General features: G+C 41.7%; 2 protein-coding genes across 13 annotated transcripts in view; one reads left to right on the plus strand and one right to left on the minus strand.

The window, feature by feature from the left end:
• The window catches only part of LOC146008165 (uncharacterized), a 147,299-nt gene that overhangs the window by 47,210 nt on the left and 80,341 nt on the right, over window positions 1-19,748 (plus strand). For 9 of the 11 annotated variants that reach the window (XR_014444472.1, XM_083147158.1, XM_083147157.1 and 6 more), the window contains one exon: window positions 16,965-17,133. The gene's annotated coding sequence lies outside the window, so the exon portion shown is untranslated. Of the gene's footprint in view, window positions 1-1,405; window positions 1,517-12,882; window positions 12,982-13,809; window positions 13,929-16,964; window positions 17,134-19,748 lie in introns of those variants that run through there. The other 2 variants (XM_083147160.1, XM_083147159.1) reach the window with 2 other exon arrangements.
• Window positions 1-19,748, minus strand: part of PLXDC1 (plexin domain containing 1) — a 62,415-nt gene that overhangs the window by 3,469 nt on the left and 39,198 nt on the right. For both annotated transcript variants that reach the window (XM_083147150.1, XM_083147149.1), the window contains 8 exons: window positions 19,154-19,272; window positions 13,818-13,917; window positions 9,895-9,990; window positions 4,049-4,130; window positions 1,670-1,730; window positions 1,432-1,555; window positions 731-763; window positions 489-649 (listed from right to left, as the gene is read on the minus strand). In XM_083147150.1, the coding sequence (XP_083003276.1) occupies window positions 489-649; window positions 731-763; window positions 1,432-1,555; window positions 1,670-1,730; window positions 4,049-4,130; window positions 9,895-9,990; window positions 13,818-13,917; window positions 19,154-19,272 (776 nt within the window). The remainder of the gene's footprint in view (window positions 1-488; window positions 650-730; window positions 764-1,431; window positions 1,556-1,669; window positions 1,731-4,048; window positions 4,131-9,894; window positions 9,991-13,817; window positions 13,918-19,153; window positions 19,273-19,748) is intronic.

Below are 19,748 nucleotides of genomic sequence, written 5' to 3' on the forward strand. Positions count from 1 at the left end.
AGGTGGCCATACACTGCTGCGATGTCTCAGAGCAGTGTACGGCCACCCAATTCCCCGCGAGCCGCTCGGGACCCTCCTGTGTGGCAGGAATGCATGCGATTCATCACAATTTGTTGTGATGGATCGCATGCATCCCTGCTCCCCGCCACTGGTAGGGAGTTCCCAGGGTAGGGTGGTTGGACGGCCAGCAGGTCTGATGCGCATGGGATGGTGCATCGGGCCTGAGGGGACATCAAACTGAGCCGATTTGAGTCCAAATCGGCTTAGTGTTTGGACTCCTTTAGTTTACCTGCTAGATTGTTTTCATTGTGGATCCACATATGTTTCTGGATTCAAATCTGTAATCTTTACCAAATTTATGACTGGACTAAACAAACTAGTTGTAAGCAAATATTTTATTTACCTGTAATGTTCTGTTGTACTTTTGTAATGTTTTTTTGTTGGTTACAAGTTGGGAGAACTTAGCATACATCAGATGCAAGCCTTACCTCCATACAGCAGTGTCTTCCTTGTTTGCTTTTTCTGTGGTTTATATAGATGACAACCAGTATTATGACCATGATTAATAGCACTGCAAGTACAATGCCAACAATAGTTCCAAAATGTACATGGGACCCAATCTGCCTTTTTGGCATCTCCTCCTGCAGTTCTGGAAGAGAAGATACAGCAGTTAAAGTATCATTTTGTCCCTCAAAAGTCAGCCATCAGTCATGCATACCTGTGCACTCACCATCTCCTACATATGGAGTCAATTTTGTGTCATCTGCAAAACAGCAACAGACAGTTATTGAAGACTTTTAGCAACATTTAATTTTTAATTCTCTTGTGTCTGTTAATAGATACATGCAGGATTTTCTCCTCAAAACCTAATTAGAATGAGATACACATGTGACTGTAACATAGCTGCCATGTTTGTTAATAATCCTATGAAGTTTGTGGTTTTTCAGCCCAGACACACCCTTCAATATCAAGTCAACAGTCCACAAATGCCAGAGATGTCTCATTATTTATCAACACTTTTTGAACCTTGATTTGCTATGGTTAGGACATCAATTTTTGCATCAATACCTAGTATTATACATTTCTAAGAAACTCTAATAATTAAGTTACGTTTTGCCAAGCACAGAAATGCATTTTTCATTAATGAACAATATAATTTTTGTTCTTTTTCTTGTAGATTCATATATTCTCTTGAAAAACTTTTAACAAGTTCATATAGTCGTTATAAAGGATAACAGTCTACTTGTGTAGCTGGTATACATTAAGCTAGTATACATTTACTAGTATACATTAGCTAGTATACATTAACATAAGCTAGTATACATTAATTAGTATAGCTAGTATACATTACCATATGTAATGATTACTAGCTATGTCCTGTTTGTTTCTTGAAACCCAACCCCAGATACTAGATGTGCCCCAGTATACTACCTTCTGTGGTGAGGCCTACGGAAGCTGTTGGAGTTGACGAATCCTCTTCAGATGTGATGCGAGGTTGGATGGTGTCCGTTGTATTGTAAGTATCTTGGTACTCCTCACAGGATGTGCTTTGGGACTTTTGGGTATGTTTAAAGGAAAATGTTTAATATATTAGTTTGTAGATATGGAAACATAGCTGACAATGCAGCATTTTCCATAATAGTTACAGGATATCAAAGCTAGTTCTTACCTCTTGCTCACATCCATATGTCAACCAGTCCTGTCGATAGCGGTCAAAGCCATTGGAGCACCTGCATGTATGCACATACTGTGATCAGACAATGTTGCACATAAAATAAATGTCAGTTTTGTTCATTGGCAGTGACTTCATATGCTCACATAGGAGAGAATTGAATTGGCAGCAAGGTATTATCCACAAAAAAACTTGCACCCACCATGCTCAATTTTGGATTACCATGGGTATGCATGACGCATGGAAAGAAAATAATACTCACCTTTCTGGTGGTCTCCTCTCATCTTCCCACTGAGAAGGAGGCTGCCTCTGGGGGGTAAAGGGATGGTGGGATGATGCATTCTAACATAGGCCATTACAATTAGGACATGTTCATGCTACTGTAAAAAATTAGCGGCAGCTCCGACCTATGTTGAGTCGGAGGGCTGCCATGCTGCCTGGTCCACTATAGGAGAGCCCCACCTGCTGCTGCCACCACTGGCTGGGGCCAAGCACCTGCATAATGAAGCCGACAGGTACCGGCCCCAGCACATGCACACTAGTGGTGGATTGATTGCACATGCACAAACGCCTGCTTCTATGAACTGCAGCACAGGGCCGCCACTAGAAATGCTGGGGCCCGGGACTTACCTACAGCCCAGGCCCCCAGCGGCACAGCGTCATACCTCCAAACACACCCCCCCCCCCCTGGGCTTGCCAGCCCACCCCTGCCTCCCCCTACTCCATAACCATTACTTACCATCATGTCACAGCCTCGTCCTCCGGCTCCTTCAGTCTCCACCGTCTAAGCGCACACTGCACAGTGCAGCCTACAGAGCGCCGAGCCCCTCTGTGTCCTAGGCTCGGCGCTCTGCAGGCTGCACTGTGTATTGTGTGTGCAGCTGCCCGGACCCCTCCAGAGGCCGGGGCCTGGGACAGCTGTACCCAGGGCACCCCCCTGTTAGCAGCCCTGCTGCAGCATATAACAGCCTGCTTGGGCTGACAAAAAGGCAGGGAGTGGCTTCCACCTCAATGTAAAGTGTCAAGCTGCTGTCTTAGAAGTTCCATAGCTGCCACCTACATTCAGTATATAAAGGATATCTTTCTGATAAGCATCCTTCATTTGTGGTGGCGATTCCCCAGATTCTAGGGGACGGACTGCACTGGCTCATTCCCACAGGTGTGGATTTTTCTAGGTGGGCTGCAGTGCTCCAGCCTATAGGTAAAGTCCACCACTGCAAAAGGCCCATATACAACTATGAAAATTATAGCATTTGCTAGCAGTCAGGAGCAGGTGCAAATTGTGAATTATGATAAATTAGTGAACTGCTTTGATTTATTTTTTGTGCACACAAGACTGGACGTTTATATGCTCTATTAGAAAAGTTTTTATGCATGCTTACTGGGACTTGCAGTTCCACAACAATGTAAAATAATTATGTCTATTTTTAACAATCAGCTTGGTGACCACAGCCCAGGATTAAGTCTGGAGGGGGGACCCCTTAATATGGGGTGGGGGGTGTCCTCACTCCAGGGTCCCTTCCTGGGCTCATTAGCCACAGGGATGAATGTTTTTTTGTCTTCTGTATTTATAAAACCAGTACCAGTTCTTTGAGCCTCGGGCTGGTTATGCTCAGGAGGGGGGACCCTATGCCATTTGTTTTTCATTACAAAAACCGCACATTACCATGTCTGGCAATTTTAGTCATGAAAATGTGAGAATTAATGCACATGTGCGATTTGTTACTTTAACGCATCACATTTTTCATGCCTCAATTCGCATTCCATTAAATTGTCGATTTTTCTTCAAAAAAGTTGCAATTATGGTGCGATTTCAGAACCTTACTAAAAATCGCATCCTTGTAAATGTCACCCCTAGTATTCTAGTATAGTCAAAATCACACAAATATAGAAAAAAAATCTCAAGTAACTACCGTATAGTCAATATTGGATGGTTCTGGGCTCTGAGGAGATCAAGGGAAATCTCATAGACAAAATCAGCCATAGCCAGAATTGCACCATGTTTATACACATTTAGAAAGGAATGGGAAACCAATACATTGGGAACCAATCCGATTCTAGCTATTTTCTCTCAATTGCAACCTAGAAAATGATATAATCTGATTGGTTGTTATAATATCACCTCTTTTTTATTTTTAGAAGCTTTAGTAAAATTACCTCTTAGGGGTACATTTTCTAAGATGGGAGTTCTGTTGAAGGTGGTATGTTGCCCATAGCAACCAATCAGATTATATCTATTATCTTCTAGAAGATGCTAAATAAATAAGAAGTATAATCGGATTGGTTATGGGCATCATCCCATTTCCAATAGAAACTAAGTAAACGTACCCCTTAGTCTCTGATCCCACCTTGTCGTCATATACTTTCTATGCTCACCTTTGTAGAACATGGCACCAGCTGCAGTTGTACGTAGGTGCAAAGGTCACACACTGATCACAGCTGGACTGCTGCAGACAAGCTACATTAAAAGAACTGTATATTAACAGAGGAAATGGCAATAATATACATTGACACTTAATAGCAACACTATTAATTGAATTGTGTTGAAGGATCTCACAAGTATTGTTGCATCAGATTACGTGAGAAGCGTGATTTTAAAAAGGTTTATATGTGTCCACACATATACTGTTTTTATGCAGTAAGTGCATACATTTAATCCGCACAAGGCCACAGCGGCACTGCCCACAGCTGGTATTCTAAGGAGTGTGTTAGATTCCCTGTAAACCAGCAATGTCCAACCTGTGGCCCTCCAGCCGTTGTGAAACTACACATCCCAGCATGCCTTGCCATAGTTTTGCTATTAGGGAATGCTAAAAAATATGGAACTGCATTATTTATTTATTCTAGGGTTAATTTGTTAGGAGTCAATTAGCCTACCAGTATATTTTTGGATTGTGGGCGGAAACCGGAGTACCCGGAGGAAACCCGGGGAGAATATACAAACTCTGCACAGTTAGGGCCATGGTGGAAATCAATCCCATGACCTCAGTGCTGTGAGGCAGTAATGTTAACCATTACACTGTCCGTGCTGCCCCAGCATGCTGAGATGTGTAGTTTCACAACAGCTGTGGGGCCGCTGGTTGGACATGCCTGCGCAGAATCTGCTACTGCTTTCAGTGCATGCTGAGGACCACCCTGCACAAGGCAAGGCTGTCCAGCATGTTAAGGACCATCAGTGGAAACAACATTGCAGGAAACAATGCGATTGCAGCGATTTAGGGTTGACCCGGACCTGTGCAGCTTAGCTGCAAAGGCAGGCCCATTGCCTCCATCTATTGCGTTGCAGTGGCTGTGTGGGATGTCACACAACCGCCCTCAAATGTCACATCTGCATTGTCCGGACTGATATGTCTAAATGTTTTGAACTATATTCAATTTTAATAAAATGTTATACAGTACTGCTTTGATTGACCAGACCGCACTTTATCATACCAACTTACCAAGTATGGTATAAATACCCCTAGAGTCCCCTCCCACCTATCTTTACATTTGTGGTAAGTAAGTGGTAACAAATCTACAAAGGTGGACTGCAATATATAACATAGACAGGATAGTTTCTCCCTGATGAAATTTCATGCCACCTCTCCTATTTATTACTATATAGTCTGACGCAAGGTATGTGTAACCTCCCTGGTGGTAGATAATCTTTTTATAATCCTATCTTGGATCATAAAACCTGTGTACCGTCTATTATGTTAATGAATAGGACCATATACTGTATTTGTTATTAATACAAAACTTTAGACTCCCTGATCTGTAGACTTCAGAAAATGACCATGGCTAAATGATTTGTATAATGTTATATAATAATGTTTATGAAGATTATCTAGGCAGCTGGAAAAAAAATAAGCAAACTGTGTAGGGCCGCATCTGGAAGCTTAGACTCCTGAACTAAAGGAATGATGTAACCAGCACACAAATGAGCCAAAGTCCTCATATTACAGACAAAAGAAAAACAATTGACTAGGAAAAATAGTCAAGCTGTTGGTCGAGGAAAAAACTAAGAGAATGCAAAAAGAATGTGATGAATAGATATTAATACATAATCTAGTAGTATTTATATCAGTGCTGTGCATATTCTTAAATATGAACGGAAATTACACTTTTACACTGCCATAATAACCCGGGGAAAATCAGGTCCCTGCTAGGTGTCCTAGAAATATAACCCATATCTAGTGACCCGGGAATCCAACCTGGGTAGCAAGTAGGTTTGGACCAGGACGGGCATGAGTACCATGGCAGTGTAAATGGGTAAACAATGTCTTGTTGCCCAGATCACTGGAGCTTGGAGATGATGTTGGAGCCAATGTAGCCTTGGCATTAACCCGGGTCCTGTCCTGTAAATGGGGTTTAAAGCTGCTGTTACTTAGTTTGAAATCTGTGTTCAGTGACTCATGCTGGTCCCAGCTTTTTGGTGTTAAAAGGGTATAAAATAACTGATGGCCATATACCTATCGGATGTAAAATGTTTCTTGGTTATATTTGGAATCATATTCATGTACATCAACTATTGCCTAAAACAAACTTCAAAGCACACTGTTGCCGTCATTTCTGTTTGAAGAAATAATGCAGATGGCATCTATTTTAGTATCTGTCTGTTTCTTTACCCTTACACAGTTCCTTTCTTTAAACATCGACTAATCTCATTAATCTTAATAAACAGTATCTTCACCCAGGTACTATGCAAATACCACTGCATTTCTCCTCTACACTTGACCCCATACTACTTGAGTGATTTGTGTACAACAATCTCACTTTCTTCTTGCTTCTTTCTGGACTCTCTGTAATCACGCTTTAGCCTCCAAAACGTCATTGAAACTGCACTTGGACCTCTGTGCTGCTTTAAACATTTTGCATAGTTGCCTACCATCCTGCATTCTGCAGGAGACTCCCTGAAATAGCAGCAATCTCCCTTTCTCCGTCATTATTCTAACAATCTCCCTCATTTCACCTAGCCCACATTACACTGTTAAATGTTTTGGGAAAAAAGGAATGAGAGACAGATACATTTACGTTGAATCAGCAGCAGCATTTCCCAGCACTTTAGCAAGTATAGTTGCTCTTACTAACTGCTTTGGGGCTCGTCTACATTTGGATATAAGTAATTTTAAAAATATTCCTCTCAGATGTAGCAGTACACACCCACACTTCTAGGTTCCAGGTTGAGAATCTCTTTTCACCATCTCTCCATATATGGAATTAGACACTCCCTTTAAGTGGAGCATGACACGCCCCCTAAATGGGGCGCTGTGCAAAATTCAATTTATTTATTAACCATTTCTTATATAGGGCATACATATTCCGCAGCACTTTACAGAGAATATTTGACTATAATCTCTCTGAAACTGGTTTTCAAAAGAAGGCAAGTATGCGTTATTGATCTTCTGTTTAGAAACTTAATTTGTATATATAGCCTTCAGTTTCTCTTCTATGCTGATGACACTGATACTGTATCTACCTCTCCTCTATATCCCTGCTCCCCCTTGCCTTCCTTTATTATATGTTTTATCTTGGTGAGTACACTATGGGTCTACTTCAGCATGGATCACTAATCAGAAGAAATGCAATGGATTGCAAGAAGAAAGCCATCCCTTGGAAAATTGTGAGTGCATCACAAATAGCGATGTATTTGCAGATCCGTTCACAAAAACTGAATCATTGAACAGTTTGTTTCCATCTGCGCCAGTCTATGGCTTCCATTAATCTGCTCAATAATCAGGCTGGAAGTGGTCATCAGCTGATGTCAGAGACTCAAAAATGCCCAGGGCACGTCTGCGTTTTCACAAACAAACACAGAAAATGACATGTTTCCATCCCTAAAAGCCAGCTTCCTGTTAATCATCATCCATTGCATCATCATCCATTTGCAGCCTTGGGTGAGGGGGAGAAAGCATTTGATTCAGCGACCATCAAATGATTTCTCCAGCACTCGCAGATCTGAGACTAGGGTTACCGCCTCATCCGTTTAATTCAGGACACATATTAATTACACAAGTTCTGTGGCTGATTAAAACCAGGTAAAATGGAGTCTTGAAGTCAGCCACCCAGATCCTGTGTAATTAATGTTTCCAGAATTAAAGGGATTAGGTGGTAACCCTATCTGACACCCCTCTGTGGTGTCTCAGATCTGCGAGTGCCCTGTGCGGGAAGTGTGCTGGCATCTGACATCCGCTGACATAACCTGCCCGCACCGTCAGGCCATTACCATAGGAACGCCCAGTGCTTTAATCAGAACCCCAATGAAGCCCCTGTCTCTGCCCCCTGCCTGCACTGCTAGGTGCGATTGGGACGGCGAACATGGCACCAAGTGTCTGCACATGCGCATTACTGCGCATGCGCAGACTCTAAAAATCTGTCAAACATGCAGTGGACCAATTAAACTAGAATAAGCCCCTATATGCACCTTTTTTGTATGTTTCACAGTATACAATCTGTTTCACAAACAGTACTTGTTATTTTGGGTTACTGTGATGTCCAATGGTCCATTCTTTTCTGCCTATTGTAACGCCTGCTTTTTTTTTATGTTTGAGTCTCAGTTTGTCCTCATTTGTGCATACATTGTTTTTTTTCCCCCCCTTTCAGCCCAGTATACACAGTTTTGCAATCACTGATTCACAGCACTACCAACAGAAAATTTTGGGCCCAGGACTGACAAAATAGGCAGTGCCCGCACACCAGTCCAGTACAACCAACCACCCAATCTTGTCCTGGCTGGTAGCCTTCCCCTGATTGTGGCCCAGTGTATATCTACTGTGTATATAGGTGTCAGGGAGAGCGAAAGAGACAGAGTAGGAATGACCATTGATACCAAAACTTTTAGTGCTCATCTATGGTCACAAACTATTCTATTGGATACCATTGATGGATTGATTGTCCACCTATGGCTTTCTGTTATTTCAGTGAATAGTGAGCTGGCCAATTACACTCTAGGGGCAAACTATGCTCCGTGCACTTTAAAAAAAAAATTATTTTGTATCATCGATGGAGGGTTCTCTACCATCAATGGCAAAATCATTTGACATTGGCCATAAACCATTGATGATAGTGAATAATCGATAGTTGATAATGGCCAGATAGACTGGAGAGAAACAGGGTAAGCTATGCTATGCTTGCTACTCTGTTTAAGAGGCAAGACAGTGCTATGTTACACAGCTACATTAATAGCCATGTGAAAAAAAAAAAAACTACATTTGCCAAACAGCCATTTTTTAAACCTGCCAATTATCAGCATCTTCAATATGCTGGAGTTAAAAGGGAAATAGTAGTAAATAAAAAACAAACCTGATTAGTATTTATTACTATTGTTTTAAATTCTGCTGTCAAAGACCCTGTGTAATAATAATACCCCATAGTTGTTGCATTTACAAAAGGGACAGAATGGTGTAATAATGCTTTGTCAGCTTATACTGATCAAAATAATTCCCTAAATCAGGCATTCCCAACCACGGTCCTCAAGGCTCACCAACAGTGCAGGTTTTGTAAATATCCAGGCTTGAGCACAGGTGACTTAATTAGTATGACATGAACAAGAAAAAGTAAGTTTGTGGTCATTGCTATCCAACAACCGTTTCACCAAAGCTTCCTCAGGGCATTAACCCGTTTGCCTCCTGAGAGGGTTTTAAATCTTTCTGATACATTAATCTGAGAGAGAGTGTCTCAAGAGAACATACAGCAACACTTTAACCCTGCAAATACAGGACAAACTTGGAGCTGTGGTCATTTTTATTTTAAATCTAATTTCTGTTCTTTATTTCTTTCTACTATATTTTAATATTTCACCGAATTGTATTGAAAATTATTAAAAGTTAAATTTTATGAGTTATTTCAGACTTTCAGTGCACCTACATTATACTTACTTCTTCTTGGTCATGTGTCTATAATCAAGTAGTACTGTAGGTAGCACCTCCAGTGTCTGATTGAGAGACATTACTTTGTGGCGATAGTGGGATAATATTCCCTGTACATATTAATATTGGAGAAGGAATTCTAACCACTATTAATAAAAGACTGGTGCGGGAATCATTTCTGTTTCTTTGGACTTAGTTTAATCAGAATCCCTCAGATACTAATTATCTGTGCTGAAGCCTAGATATCACTAAAACCTGCACTGTTGGTGTGCCTTGAGGACCGTGGTTGGGAATGCCTGCCCTAAGTACTTTGACAAACAATAACTGATTTGGCACGGAATTGTTTCATGTGTATTTTAATGGTATGAATTTTACTTGGCAGGGGTATGAATTCCACAACTGTCTGGTTCTGAATCCTGGTAGGGTCTAGCTGCACCCGATGATATTCGTAGATAGTACGCTTCTGTGATTCTGTAAGGCAGAAGGCAATGTTTAAACTAATGTATGGATCCGAACAAAATAGGTATTTCACACTTGCACATTTGTTTTGCTCAACATTTTGTTGCATTTACAATATGCCTATAACTCATTCTACAGGATATGAAATAATGACACACATTTACTAAATTGCAATTACAGGCATTACAAATTCTTTTGTACCGTTTTCACAAATTCAGTTTTGGAAAGGATGTTGATGCTATTAATTATTGTGATGGGTGAGAGGTGACGTTTCTACAGCATCTAAACGCCCACAACGGCATCATATCTCGCACCCTTTGCAGGCTGGCTTCAGCCCGGATTCAATAAAAATTGCGAATTGCACCCGCAGTAAAGTACAGCCACTGCCGCAGTGCCAGTGCAAGGCTCTGGAGCGCCCCAAGTGGGGGGGGGGGGGGTGCTCACCCGCTCCACAGGTGGGGAGGAATACGGCCGGCGTGCTGATCTGGGGGGGGGGGGGGGGGGGGGGGGGGGGAGGGATACGGCCGCCGTGCTGTTCCCTCCAGTGCATATATAATTACTCATGTGGGTCTAGCTCATCGGGAGGGAGGGAGAGCTGGAGGTCTGGCTTAGCGGGCAGGAGGGAGGCCTCGCAGTTCAGTCCCGGCGCAGTGTGACTGACATCTTCCTCCACCCGCACCGTGTACAGCCACTCAGCCGGGCAGTGCTGAGCACTTGGCTCACTCTCAGACGCTGAGTGGCTGTAAACGGTGCGGGTGGAGGAAGATGTCAGTTAACATGCACCGGGACTGAACTACAGCGCAGCGAGCCCTCCCTCTTGCCCACTAAGCCAGACCTCCAGCTCTCCCTCCTGCCCTGCTCCCAACTACCGCTCCCCAGTGCGCCCTAGGCAAATGCCTAACACTGCCTAGTGGTGGCGCCAGCCCTGCATTGCCACGATGATTCACACCCAAATTTATTGTGGCTAATAGGATTGAACCCTCAGTGTCCCTGAGATTTAAAAATGTAAGTACGGATGGTTATAGGCGTGCGCACATTGAGCATTAGGGGTGCAAAGGCACCCCCTAATGCTGTGCCCCCTTTATTAACGGATTCAGTACTGAATCCCGGCGGTCGGGATCCCGGCGTTTAGAATCCAGACGCCAGAATCCCGACAGCCGAAATGCCGACAAGGGGGGGACGTGGATCGCCCCCCCTTGCGGGCTCGCTGCGCTCGCCACGCAGCGGGCCCGGTGCCTCGCTACGCTCGGCACACTAATTTATTCTCCCTCCAGGGGTGTCGTGGACACCCACGGAGGGAGAATATGTCGGTATTTCGGCGGTCGGGGATTCCGGCGTCGGGATTCTGAACGCCGGGATCCCGACTGCCGGGATATTAACTGCATCCCTTATTAACACCTCCCTGCCACTAGCAATAGCAATATCAGCAATACCTTTTACCAAAGCATTATAATTTTTAGAACTGTATTCCATTAAAGGAATCCCCATCAATCAATTATGTGTGTTTTGCATTGTTAATTGTATTAGACCATTGTCATATTACTACATACCTGCGTCATCCATATATGTTTTTGAATTTATTTGCATGTACTGTTACAAAGAGTAAAAAACTGAAATATTCATGTCATGGCTGAGAGACGCTTTATATAGTAGCGAGTGCCAATAGATGATGCTAGACATGCCTGATTGGCGGTGTTTGACTTGCCCAATAGGTGGTGTTAGGCACACCTCTTTGAAGTTGCACCCCCTAATAAAATATGCTGCGCACGCCTATGCAGATTGTGTAATGGTTAGCAAGTTTGAAGATGAGCCTTAAGCCTACAGAGCTGTGATTTACTCAACAGAGGCTACGTGTGACACAACCCAGTCCACCAATCAATGGATGAGAGTATCCAAAGCCTGTCAGTTTCTTTTCCTCATATACTGTGCTACTGATTTGATGATCAGCTGTCTGTGTTAGAGAGACAGCCAGCCAAATACGATTGGCCAGAGCAATACTTTCAATTCTGTGTGACATTTTGCTAGAGCGAGTCCCTTGCTGCCTATAGCGCAGGCATAGGCAACCTTCGGACCTCCAGCTGTTGTGAAACTACACATCCCAGCATGCCTTGCCAGAATATTGCTATTACGAAATGCTAAAACTGTAGCAAGGCATGCTGGGATGTGTAGTGTCACAACAGCTGGAGGTCTGCAGGTTGCCTATCACTGCTATAGCGCAAAAAAGATGCTGCTATATTTGTAAGTGCAATTCATGCCTTCAATTCAAGTTATATCAAAGTGATAAAGTGGAGGGTGATAACGCACCAGCCAATCAGCTCCTGCTATTTTTCAAACCCAGCCTGTAACATGGCAGTTAGGAGCTGATTGGCTGGTCACTTATCATTCTCCACTTGATCACTTTTTGAAGCTTGGTGCATCTGGCCCCAGGTGGCACCTAATCACCACTGCCGTTCAGCTCTTTATCCACTCTACAAAGTTTAATACAGGATATTCAGTGGCCCCTGACAATGAGCACGAAAAAGGGAACATTTTCTGGCGGTGCGGTGCCAGAATTATAGTTATGCCACTGTATCAGGCCTTGGAGAGAGATAAACATATATATATTTTGAACGGGGCGTCCTGCATCGTGCTGGTTACCGACTTCACTCTCCCTATTTAAGGTATTCACTTTTGTTATTCTTATGTTATCACCTACACCTTGACAAAGGGGCATCTGCCCCGAAACGTTGGTTGTTGTTATTTTTTGAAATACAAGAAACTTTTCACAAATCCCAGGAGTGCCAGTCCTTTTTTTCTTATATATATATATATATATATATATATATATATATATATATATATATATATATATATATATATATATATATATATATATATATTCTGTATATACATACTTTTTTTTTTTTAGCTATTCAAATGTTTTCAAACATCACAGACATGTCACATGAGCAATAATACATAAACAACAATCGATCAGGAGTGAGATCAAAAGCAGTACATAAGGTACATATTACACATGGTAGAACTTACATTTTTAATAAAAGATAATGTTAACACAGAAGAACAGAAAGTTTGATATAAAGGATGTGGGAGGGCATGTTAGGATACGAGATAAGGGAGGGATCAACCGCCATCGAGTAAGAGCCAGGAACTCAGACTACATGGTAAATTTACTAAGATGGGAGTTATTATTTATTAACAGTTTCTTATATAGCGCATACATATTCCGCAGCGCTTTACAGAGAATAGTTGAACATTCACATCAGTCCCTGCCCCAGTGGAGCTTACAATCTATATTCCCTTCCACATGTACACACACAGTCATTCTAGGGTTAATTTTTGTTGGAAGCCAATTAACCTACCAGTACATTTTTTGATTGTGGGAGGAAACCTGAGTACCCGGAGTAAACCCACACAAGCACGGGGAGAATATACAAACTCTGCACAGTTGGGGATCGAACCCATGACCTAAGCGCTGTGAGGCAGTAATGCTAACCATTACACTGTCCGTGCTGCCCCAAAGTTCTAACTATTATCTTCTAGAAGGTTCTAAATTCATAAAAAGTAGAATCTGATTGGTTATGAGCAACATCCCTTCTTCAATAGAACTCCCATCTTAGCTCTATGTGTAGTTTGATTGCGGTAATGTAATGTAATTCTAGCAGCTGTAAATTACTGTGGCTAATTTAATTCCCCCCTGTAGAGTTTAGTTATATTTGGCATATCAGTTGGTTTAGCTGGTAAGCACAGGAAGCTCACTTATCTGTACAATGACAATGTATACACAACCTTACATTTTATCATCAATGTTACATTTACTGTATGTCTCAGTTTCTCACCTGGAACATCTGAAGAAGGATTGAGAAGCACAAAAGCATCTGAGAGACCAGCTTTGACAGGGTGCTGTTCTGGGCTTATGTCATTTACTGGAATGGGAATCTGTACAATAGGTATAAATCAAATTAATTGAGACACATATATATGATCACAAATACAATAACATGTTCCTAAAATAATAAAAAATAAAAATACAATGATATGGCATATATAATTTAAAAGTCCACTAGGTTTGAGACTTGTATTCTAATAGTACTGGGCGTCCCCTGGATTTGGAAGTCCACTGACTGCTTATTATAGGTTCAATTTCTACGTCACAATAACTCAGTTGTGGAATATAGCGTGTACAGTCAGCTGTAGTATTATTGTGTAGTGCTCACCTGATCTTCGTTCCCACCTACAGGAAGAATTCATCTGTTAACCCCTTACCGACGCAGCATGTTTTTGCCTTCCTGACAGAGCCCTTTTTTTCAAATCTGACATGTAGTACAGAAACATCAAATGCCTTAAGCGCTAAATTCTGACATGTATCACTTAAGTGGGGATAACTTTTTTTTGCTTTTACTTATCCCAGTGATTTTGAGATTGTTTTCTTGTGACACATTGTACTTTAAATTAGTGGTAAATTTTGGTCGATACAGTTTTTTTTTTTTGTGAAAAATACCAAAATGTCGTAAAAAAATTGAACATTTTGCTATTTGCAAAATGTAAAATTTTCTGCTTGTGAGACAAATAATCATACCACTCAAAATAGTTAATAACTAACATAGACCATATCTAAACTTTATTATTACATCATTATTTCAACTTTCTTTTATTTTTTTTGGACACTAGGGGGCAGCAGAGTCTAAACTTTACACATCACACAGTAAACGCTGCTTTTGGCTGTTCACGTTTGAACAGCCAATCGCAGCGATCGCCCATGGCGGGGGGCATCGCTGCCCCCCCCTGGGCAATGAGGGAAGATGTCTGCTGTCAGGGACAGCAGATATCGTCCCTCTGTCACCGCGTCTCTAGACGCGGTGACACTTTGAAGTCATGACGTACATTTACGTCATGTGTCGGGAAGTACATCCCGACCATGACGTAAATGTACGTCAAATGTTGGGAAGGGGTTAAGTACCAGTCTCTGGTTCTCTGTGAATTTCGGTCTCAAATGACCACTGGAGAGAGGGTTTGGCTCCCTCTAATCGGTTACTTACTTCCAAATCCTGGGGATGCCCAGTACTATTAGAAATACAAGTCTTGAACCTAATGGACTTTTAAATTAGATATGCGATTTTATTGAAGTTTTATTTTTTATTATTTTAGAAACATGTTATTGTATTTTTGATCAAATATATGTGTCTTATTTACGGTATATTAGAATAAATACTGTTTCATAGGATAGTACTGCATCGATTAATCCATTTGAAGCCTACAATATTAAGTATATGGTTACACCTCAATTTTGTGGATCACTGTCTACTGTGACAACACATTAATTATTACCTCCCACAGTTCTCTAGGACACATACACAGTCTTTATTCACCTATCCCATTTGTATTTCATATAGGGGAATTCTTACAGAGATTCCCACAGACAGCCACAGTGAGCTACAGTATTGTGGGTTATTTTTTCCTATCATGCGCCTGAGTAATTTTCTCCCATAAATTGCAATTAACTCTTCCCTCCAGCATAGTACTGCTGTCATGGTGAGCATGTAGGCTATGTGCTTTTTAGAAGCATTTCACTGGAATGATTGACATATTTGAGTGTTCACATTAAGGGATTCAATTCAAATTGAGCGGCACATCTTGTCTGCTGGCATCACAAGTTTTTCCTCGCACCGCGGAAGGTGCGAGGTAAAACTCAAGAGGTCAATACTACCGTAAATAGCCAATACCGTTTGACAAAACAGCATCCTAGATGTCAATTGAAACTCATTTTCTCCTTTTAAGACCTATGTACCATTTGTACTTTTGCAATGTACAAATTATGCAGTAGCGCACGCAGTGGGGGTTTCTGAGTATCCAGAACCCCCCTCCAGGAGTCTAATGGCCCCAGACTGAAAGCTGAGGATCCCCTCTTTCCATGGGTACAAGAATTTTAAAAATCGGCCCTTGGGAACCGGAGATATCTGACTTCAAAGCAGTGGTCCCCATCCAAGCCTGTTAATTGCTCTTCCCAGTCAGATATTTCAAGTTCTGTCTGACTTAGAGTTTTTCTGAGGGTATATTCCAAAAGCTGGGACTTTCCCCCTTTGATGGTAGCTTGTCTCTACCGTTCCCAGAACCAGAGATATCAGCCTTCCAGCAGCTGGTTACTGCTCCAGCTCCACACACACCTGGTATGTAGTTTTATATACTCGTTGGCAGATTGCTCTGCCTCCTGAACTCTGATCCCCTAGTCCCCAATATCATTTGGTAGGTGGGATTCTCTAGTTTTTAATTCCATTAAAATCTAAGAAATCTATTTCTGGGAACTGGAGATATCTGCAGTCAAGCAAGCTGTCCTCCCACCAGAAAATTATGAATAATAAGCCCACTCCACTATACACCCCTCCTCTGCGTATTAAACATCCTCTACCACCCTGGAAGTTATGTATCAGGGCCCCTTCATTCAGCCCAATGCCCCCTTCTCCCACCATCTGTGCAGTAAAGGGGTAATTAGTGGAAAATACTGATCCAGGCCCTACATGCTGAGCAGTTGATATAATACCCCCTACCACCCGCGGGACATCAAAGCTTCCCCCACCCCTACCGCTGGAGGATCAATAGGGGCCACAATGCATTGCTATGCCCAGGGGTCTACACTGCTGTTGACGCCCCTGTATATGTGTGTGTATGTATGTATATATATATATATATATATATATATATAGGCAAGCAAGCCTGCCAGAGCTTCTACAATGACTCCGTCTATTGTAGACGTTGAGACTTGGAAGAGGCAGGCAAAATTTTGTTGTATATTGTTTTCCATTAAAAAACAACTTAATGTAGGACTACAGCAGCAGGTAGAGTTTATGAATTGTAGGATCCAAAATAAAACAGTAAATAGCAGAAACTATCAATTGTACTTGTGTAAAATTCAATACAGTTCATTATACTTTGATGTACAATATACTGTTTTGTGCTTAGTAATAAAAAGTTATGTTTTCTTTCCACAGTGGTATACAACTCACACAATACCTTTCTGTTTAAAGTCAAAATTTGCTTGGGTGATAAATCTCCTTTGGAAACTAAATAACAGGCAGCGGAGTCTCTAAATTCTGGTGTACAACATATCCTGATATGAGGGGGCAGAGACGTAGCATGGCGCCAGTGATTGAACACTAAGTGAGTAATGTACAGCACACAGCTCAAGCCTCTTATTTCATTGTACCAGGGACGGTAAAAGGAATTTACAGCACTATGGTTCTTGCATCAAATCTGTAGCTGTACTTATTTGTTAATGCATTTATTCACTTATTTATTACTAGTTATTTATATAGCGCATACATATTGTGCAGCACTTTACAGAGAATATTTGACCATTCACATCAGTTTCTGCCCCAGCAGAGCCGGCCCTAGCCTAAATGACACCCTAGGCAAGATTTTGGTCGGTGCCCCCTACCACCGCCACTAGTTCCGCCTCTGACCCTGCTCCCCTTTCCCAGTACCATCAACAATCATCATAGCAGTCATCATTTTGGTGCTCCTACCCGCAATATTTTAAATAGAAACAGTGCACACATTTGGTGCACAGCCCAAACAGGGGTGTGTTTTTGCTGGGAAGAGGCATGGCCACACAATAGTACCCCCAATTCACATTATGTCACACAGTAGTGCAACTTTATTCACATTATATCATGCGATGGTGTCCCTTATTCACGTTACATCACACAGTAGTACCACTTTACCTTATATACATTTTTCCTCACATTATTCACATTATACCCTTAGAAAAAAATCCTGAGAAAATATTGTATTTTAAGCACCTCAATGGCCACACTGCAACCCAGCACAAAGCAGTGTGTGCTGGGCAGAGGAGAAGAGCTTCAGCTGCTGCTGACTTAAGGGGAGGGGGCCCGGGGCCCCCACTGGGCCCTTCCATCAGACTTTGGCCTGGGTAATTTGTACCCCCTACCCCTTTCTCTCAGCATCCCTGATAATACCACACAGTAATGCCGCTTACACATGACACACATTATTAATGTCCTTATAACCATAATGCCCCTTACACATTATGCCAACCTTTATTAATGCCCTTCATACACATAATGACACACATAATGCCCCTTACACATATGTTGCACATTATTAATGCCCTTATACACATGACACACATAATGCCCATTACACATATGTTGCACATTATTAATGCCCTTATACACATGACACACATAATGCCTGTTACACATATGTCGCACATTAATAATGCGTTTATACTTGACACAAATAATGCCCCTTACACATATGCCGAACACTATTGCACAGCCAACCCACCCGCAGACAGCACTCGCACAGCCGCTAACACTGTGACCTCTGCCTCTGCTTGGATACAGATGTTTCCTCATACATCTTGACTCAATAGGCCATGCAGCTCCTGGCCAGTTCTGCTAACGTTCCTTTTTTGCTGAAAATTCGTCTTATTTGCATTATGACCAGCACACACAAGGAGTTTCCAATGATTAAAATAATATGCGGCATGCCTATATTCTGTGAGCGACTGTGGCTGTACCTGCATACGGAATGCTATGTTACAGTGATTTCCATGAATACACTATTTCATATGCAGATACAGCCTCACTCACACATAGAATATAGGCATGCTGCATATCATTTTAATCAGCAGAAGCTGCTGATGCCCCTAGGCATTCCAAATGCCCTAGGCAATTGCCTAGTTGGCCTATGCCTAAGGCCGGCTCTGTGCCCCAGTGGCATTTACAATCTATATTCTCTATCACATTCATTCTTGGGTTAATTTTTTTTTGGGAACCAAATTAACCCAACAGTACATATTTGGAGTACCCGGAGTAAACCCATGCAAGCACTGTGAGAATATACAAATATATACAAACTCCGCACAGTTAGGTCCATGATGGGAATTAAACCCATGACCTCAGTGCCGTGAGGCAGTAATGCTAACCATCCATGCTGCCATTTGTACATTTATGTATTTTTATACTTTTGTAAAGGGTGCCCACAGAGATAAACATTTATGTCCCTCCAAAACAGTTAAATTGCATACCAGAGTAGTGTAATCCTATAGCTCTTATTTAGTTTTAGACATTTTGCTCCCATTAGGCTCTTTGTTCAAGGTGTCCCCAACACAAGATATGCATTAACCATGAAGTGAGAATTAGTAAATTATTACCTCTTTGTACCCAAATACAATTCGTCCATCTTTGTATAGTGCAGCCTGAAAGGTGAAGCCTCCAAAGTCTTCTTTTTCATGGAGATGAACCTTGTCCCACTGAACCACAAAAGATGTACCTGAGCAAGAGACAACACTGAAAATAATTTTTATGCCTGCTAGTGGAAGTGATTATCCTAGTACAGATTGAGTATCCCTTATCCAAAATGCTCGGGACCAGAAAAATTTTGGATAACGGATTATTCTGTATTTCAGAATATTTTTATATTTCAATGATGTATCTTGAGGTATATTGCATTTCTGTTGTATCAAACACATGAAATACACATAAATATATTTTATTTGTGGATAACACAAGGTTTCAAAACATGAAAAAAGTTGTGTACTATCTCAGATACTGAATTTAAATGCCAAGCAATCATTTTCTTGCACATATTTAGTGCCAGTTACATATCATATCCTCAGTAGTGCTGTTACAGTTGTCCCCAGTAGTGCCAGTTACATATCATGTCCCCAGTAGTGCCAGTTACATATCATGTCCCCAGCAGTGCTGTTACAGATGTCCCCAGTAGTGATTTTAGCAAAGAAAAAAATT

This window comes from Crinia signifera, chromosome 6 (genome assembly GCF_055691185.1).
Source record: "Crinia signifera chromosome 6, ASM5569118v1, whole genome shotgun sequence".
Classification (NCBI taxonomy): domain Eukaryota; kingdom Metazoa; phylum Chordata; class Amphibia; order Anura; family Myobatrachidae; genus Crinia; species Crinia signifera.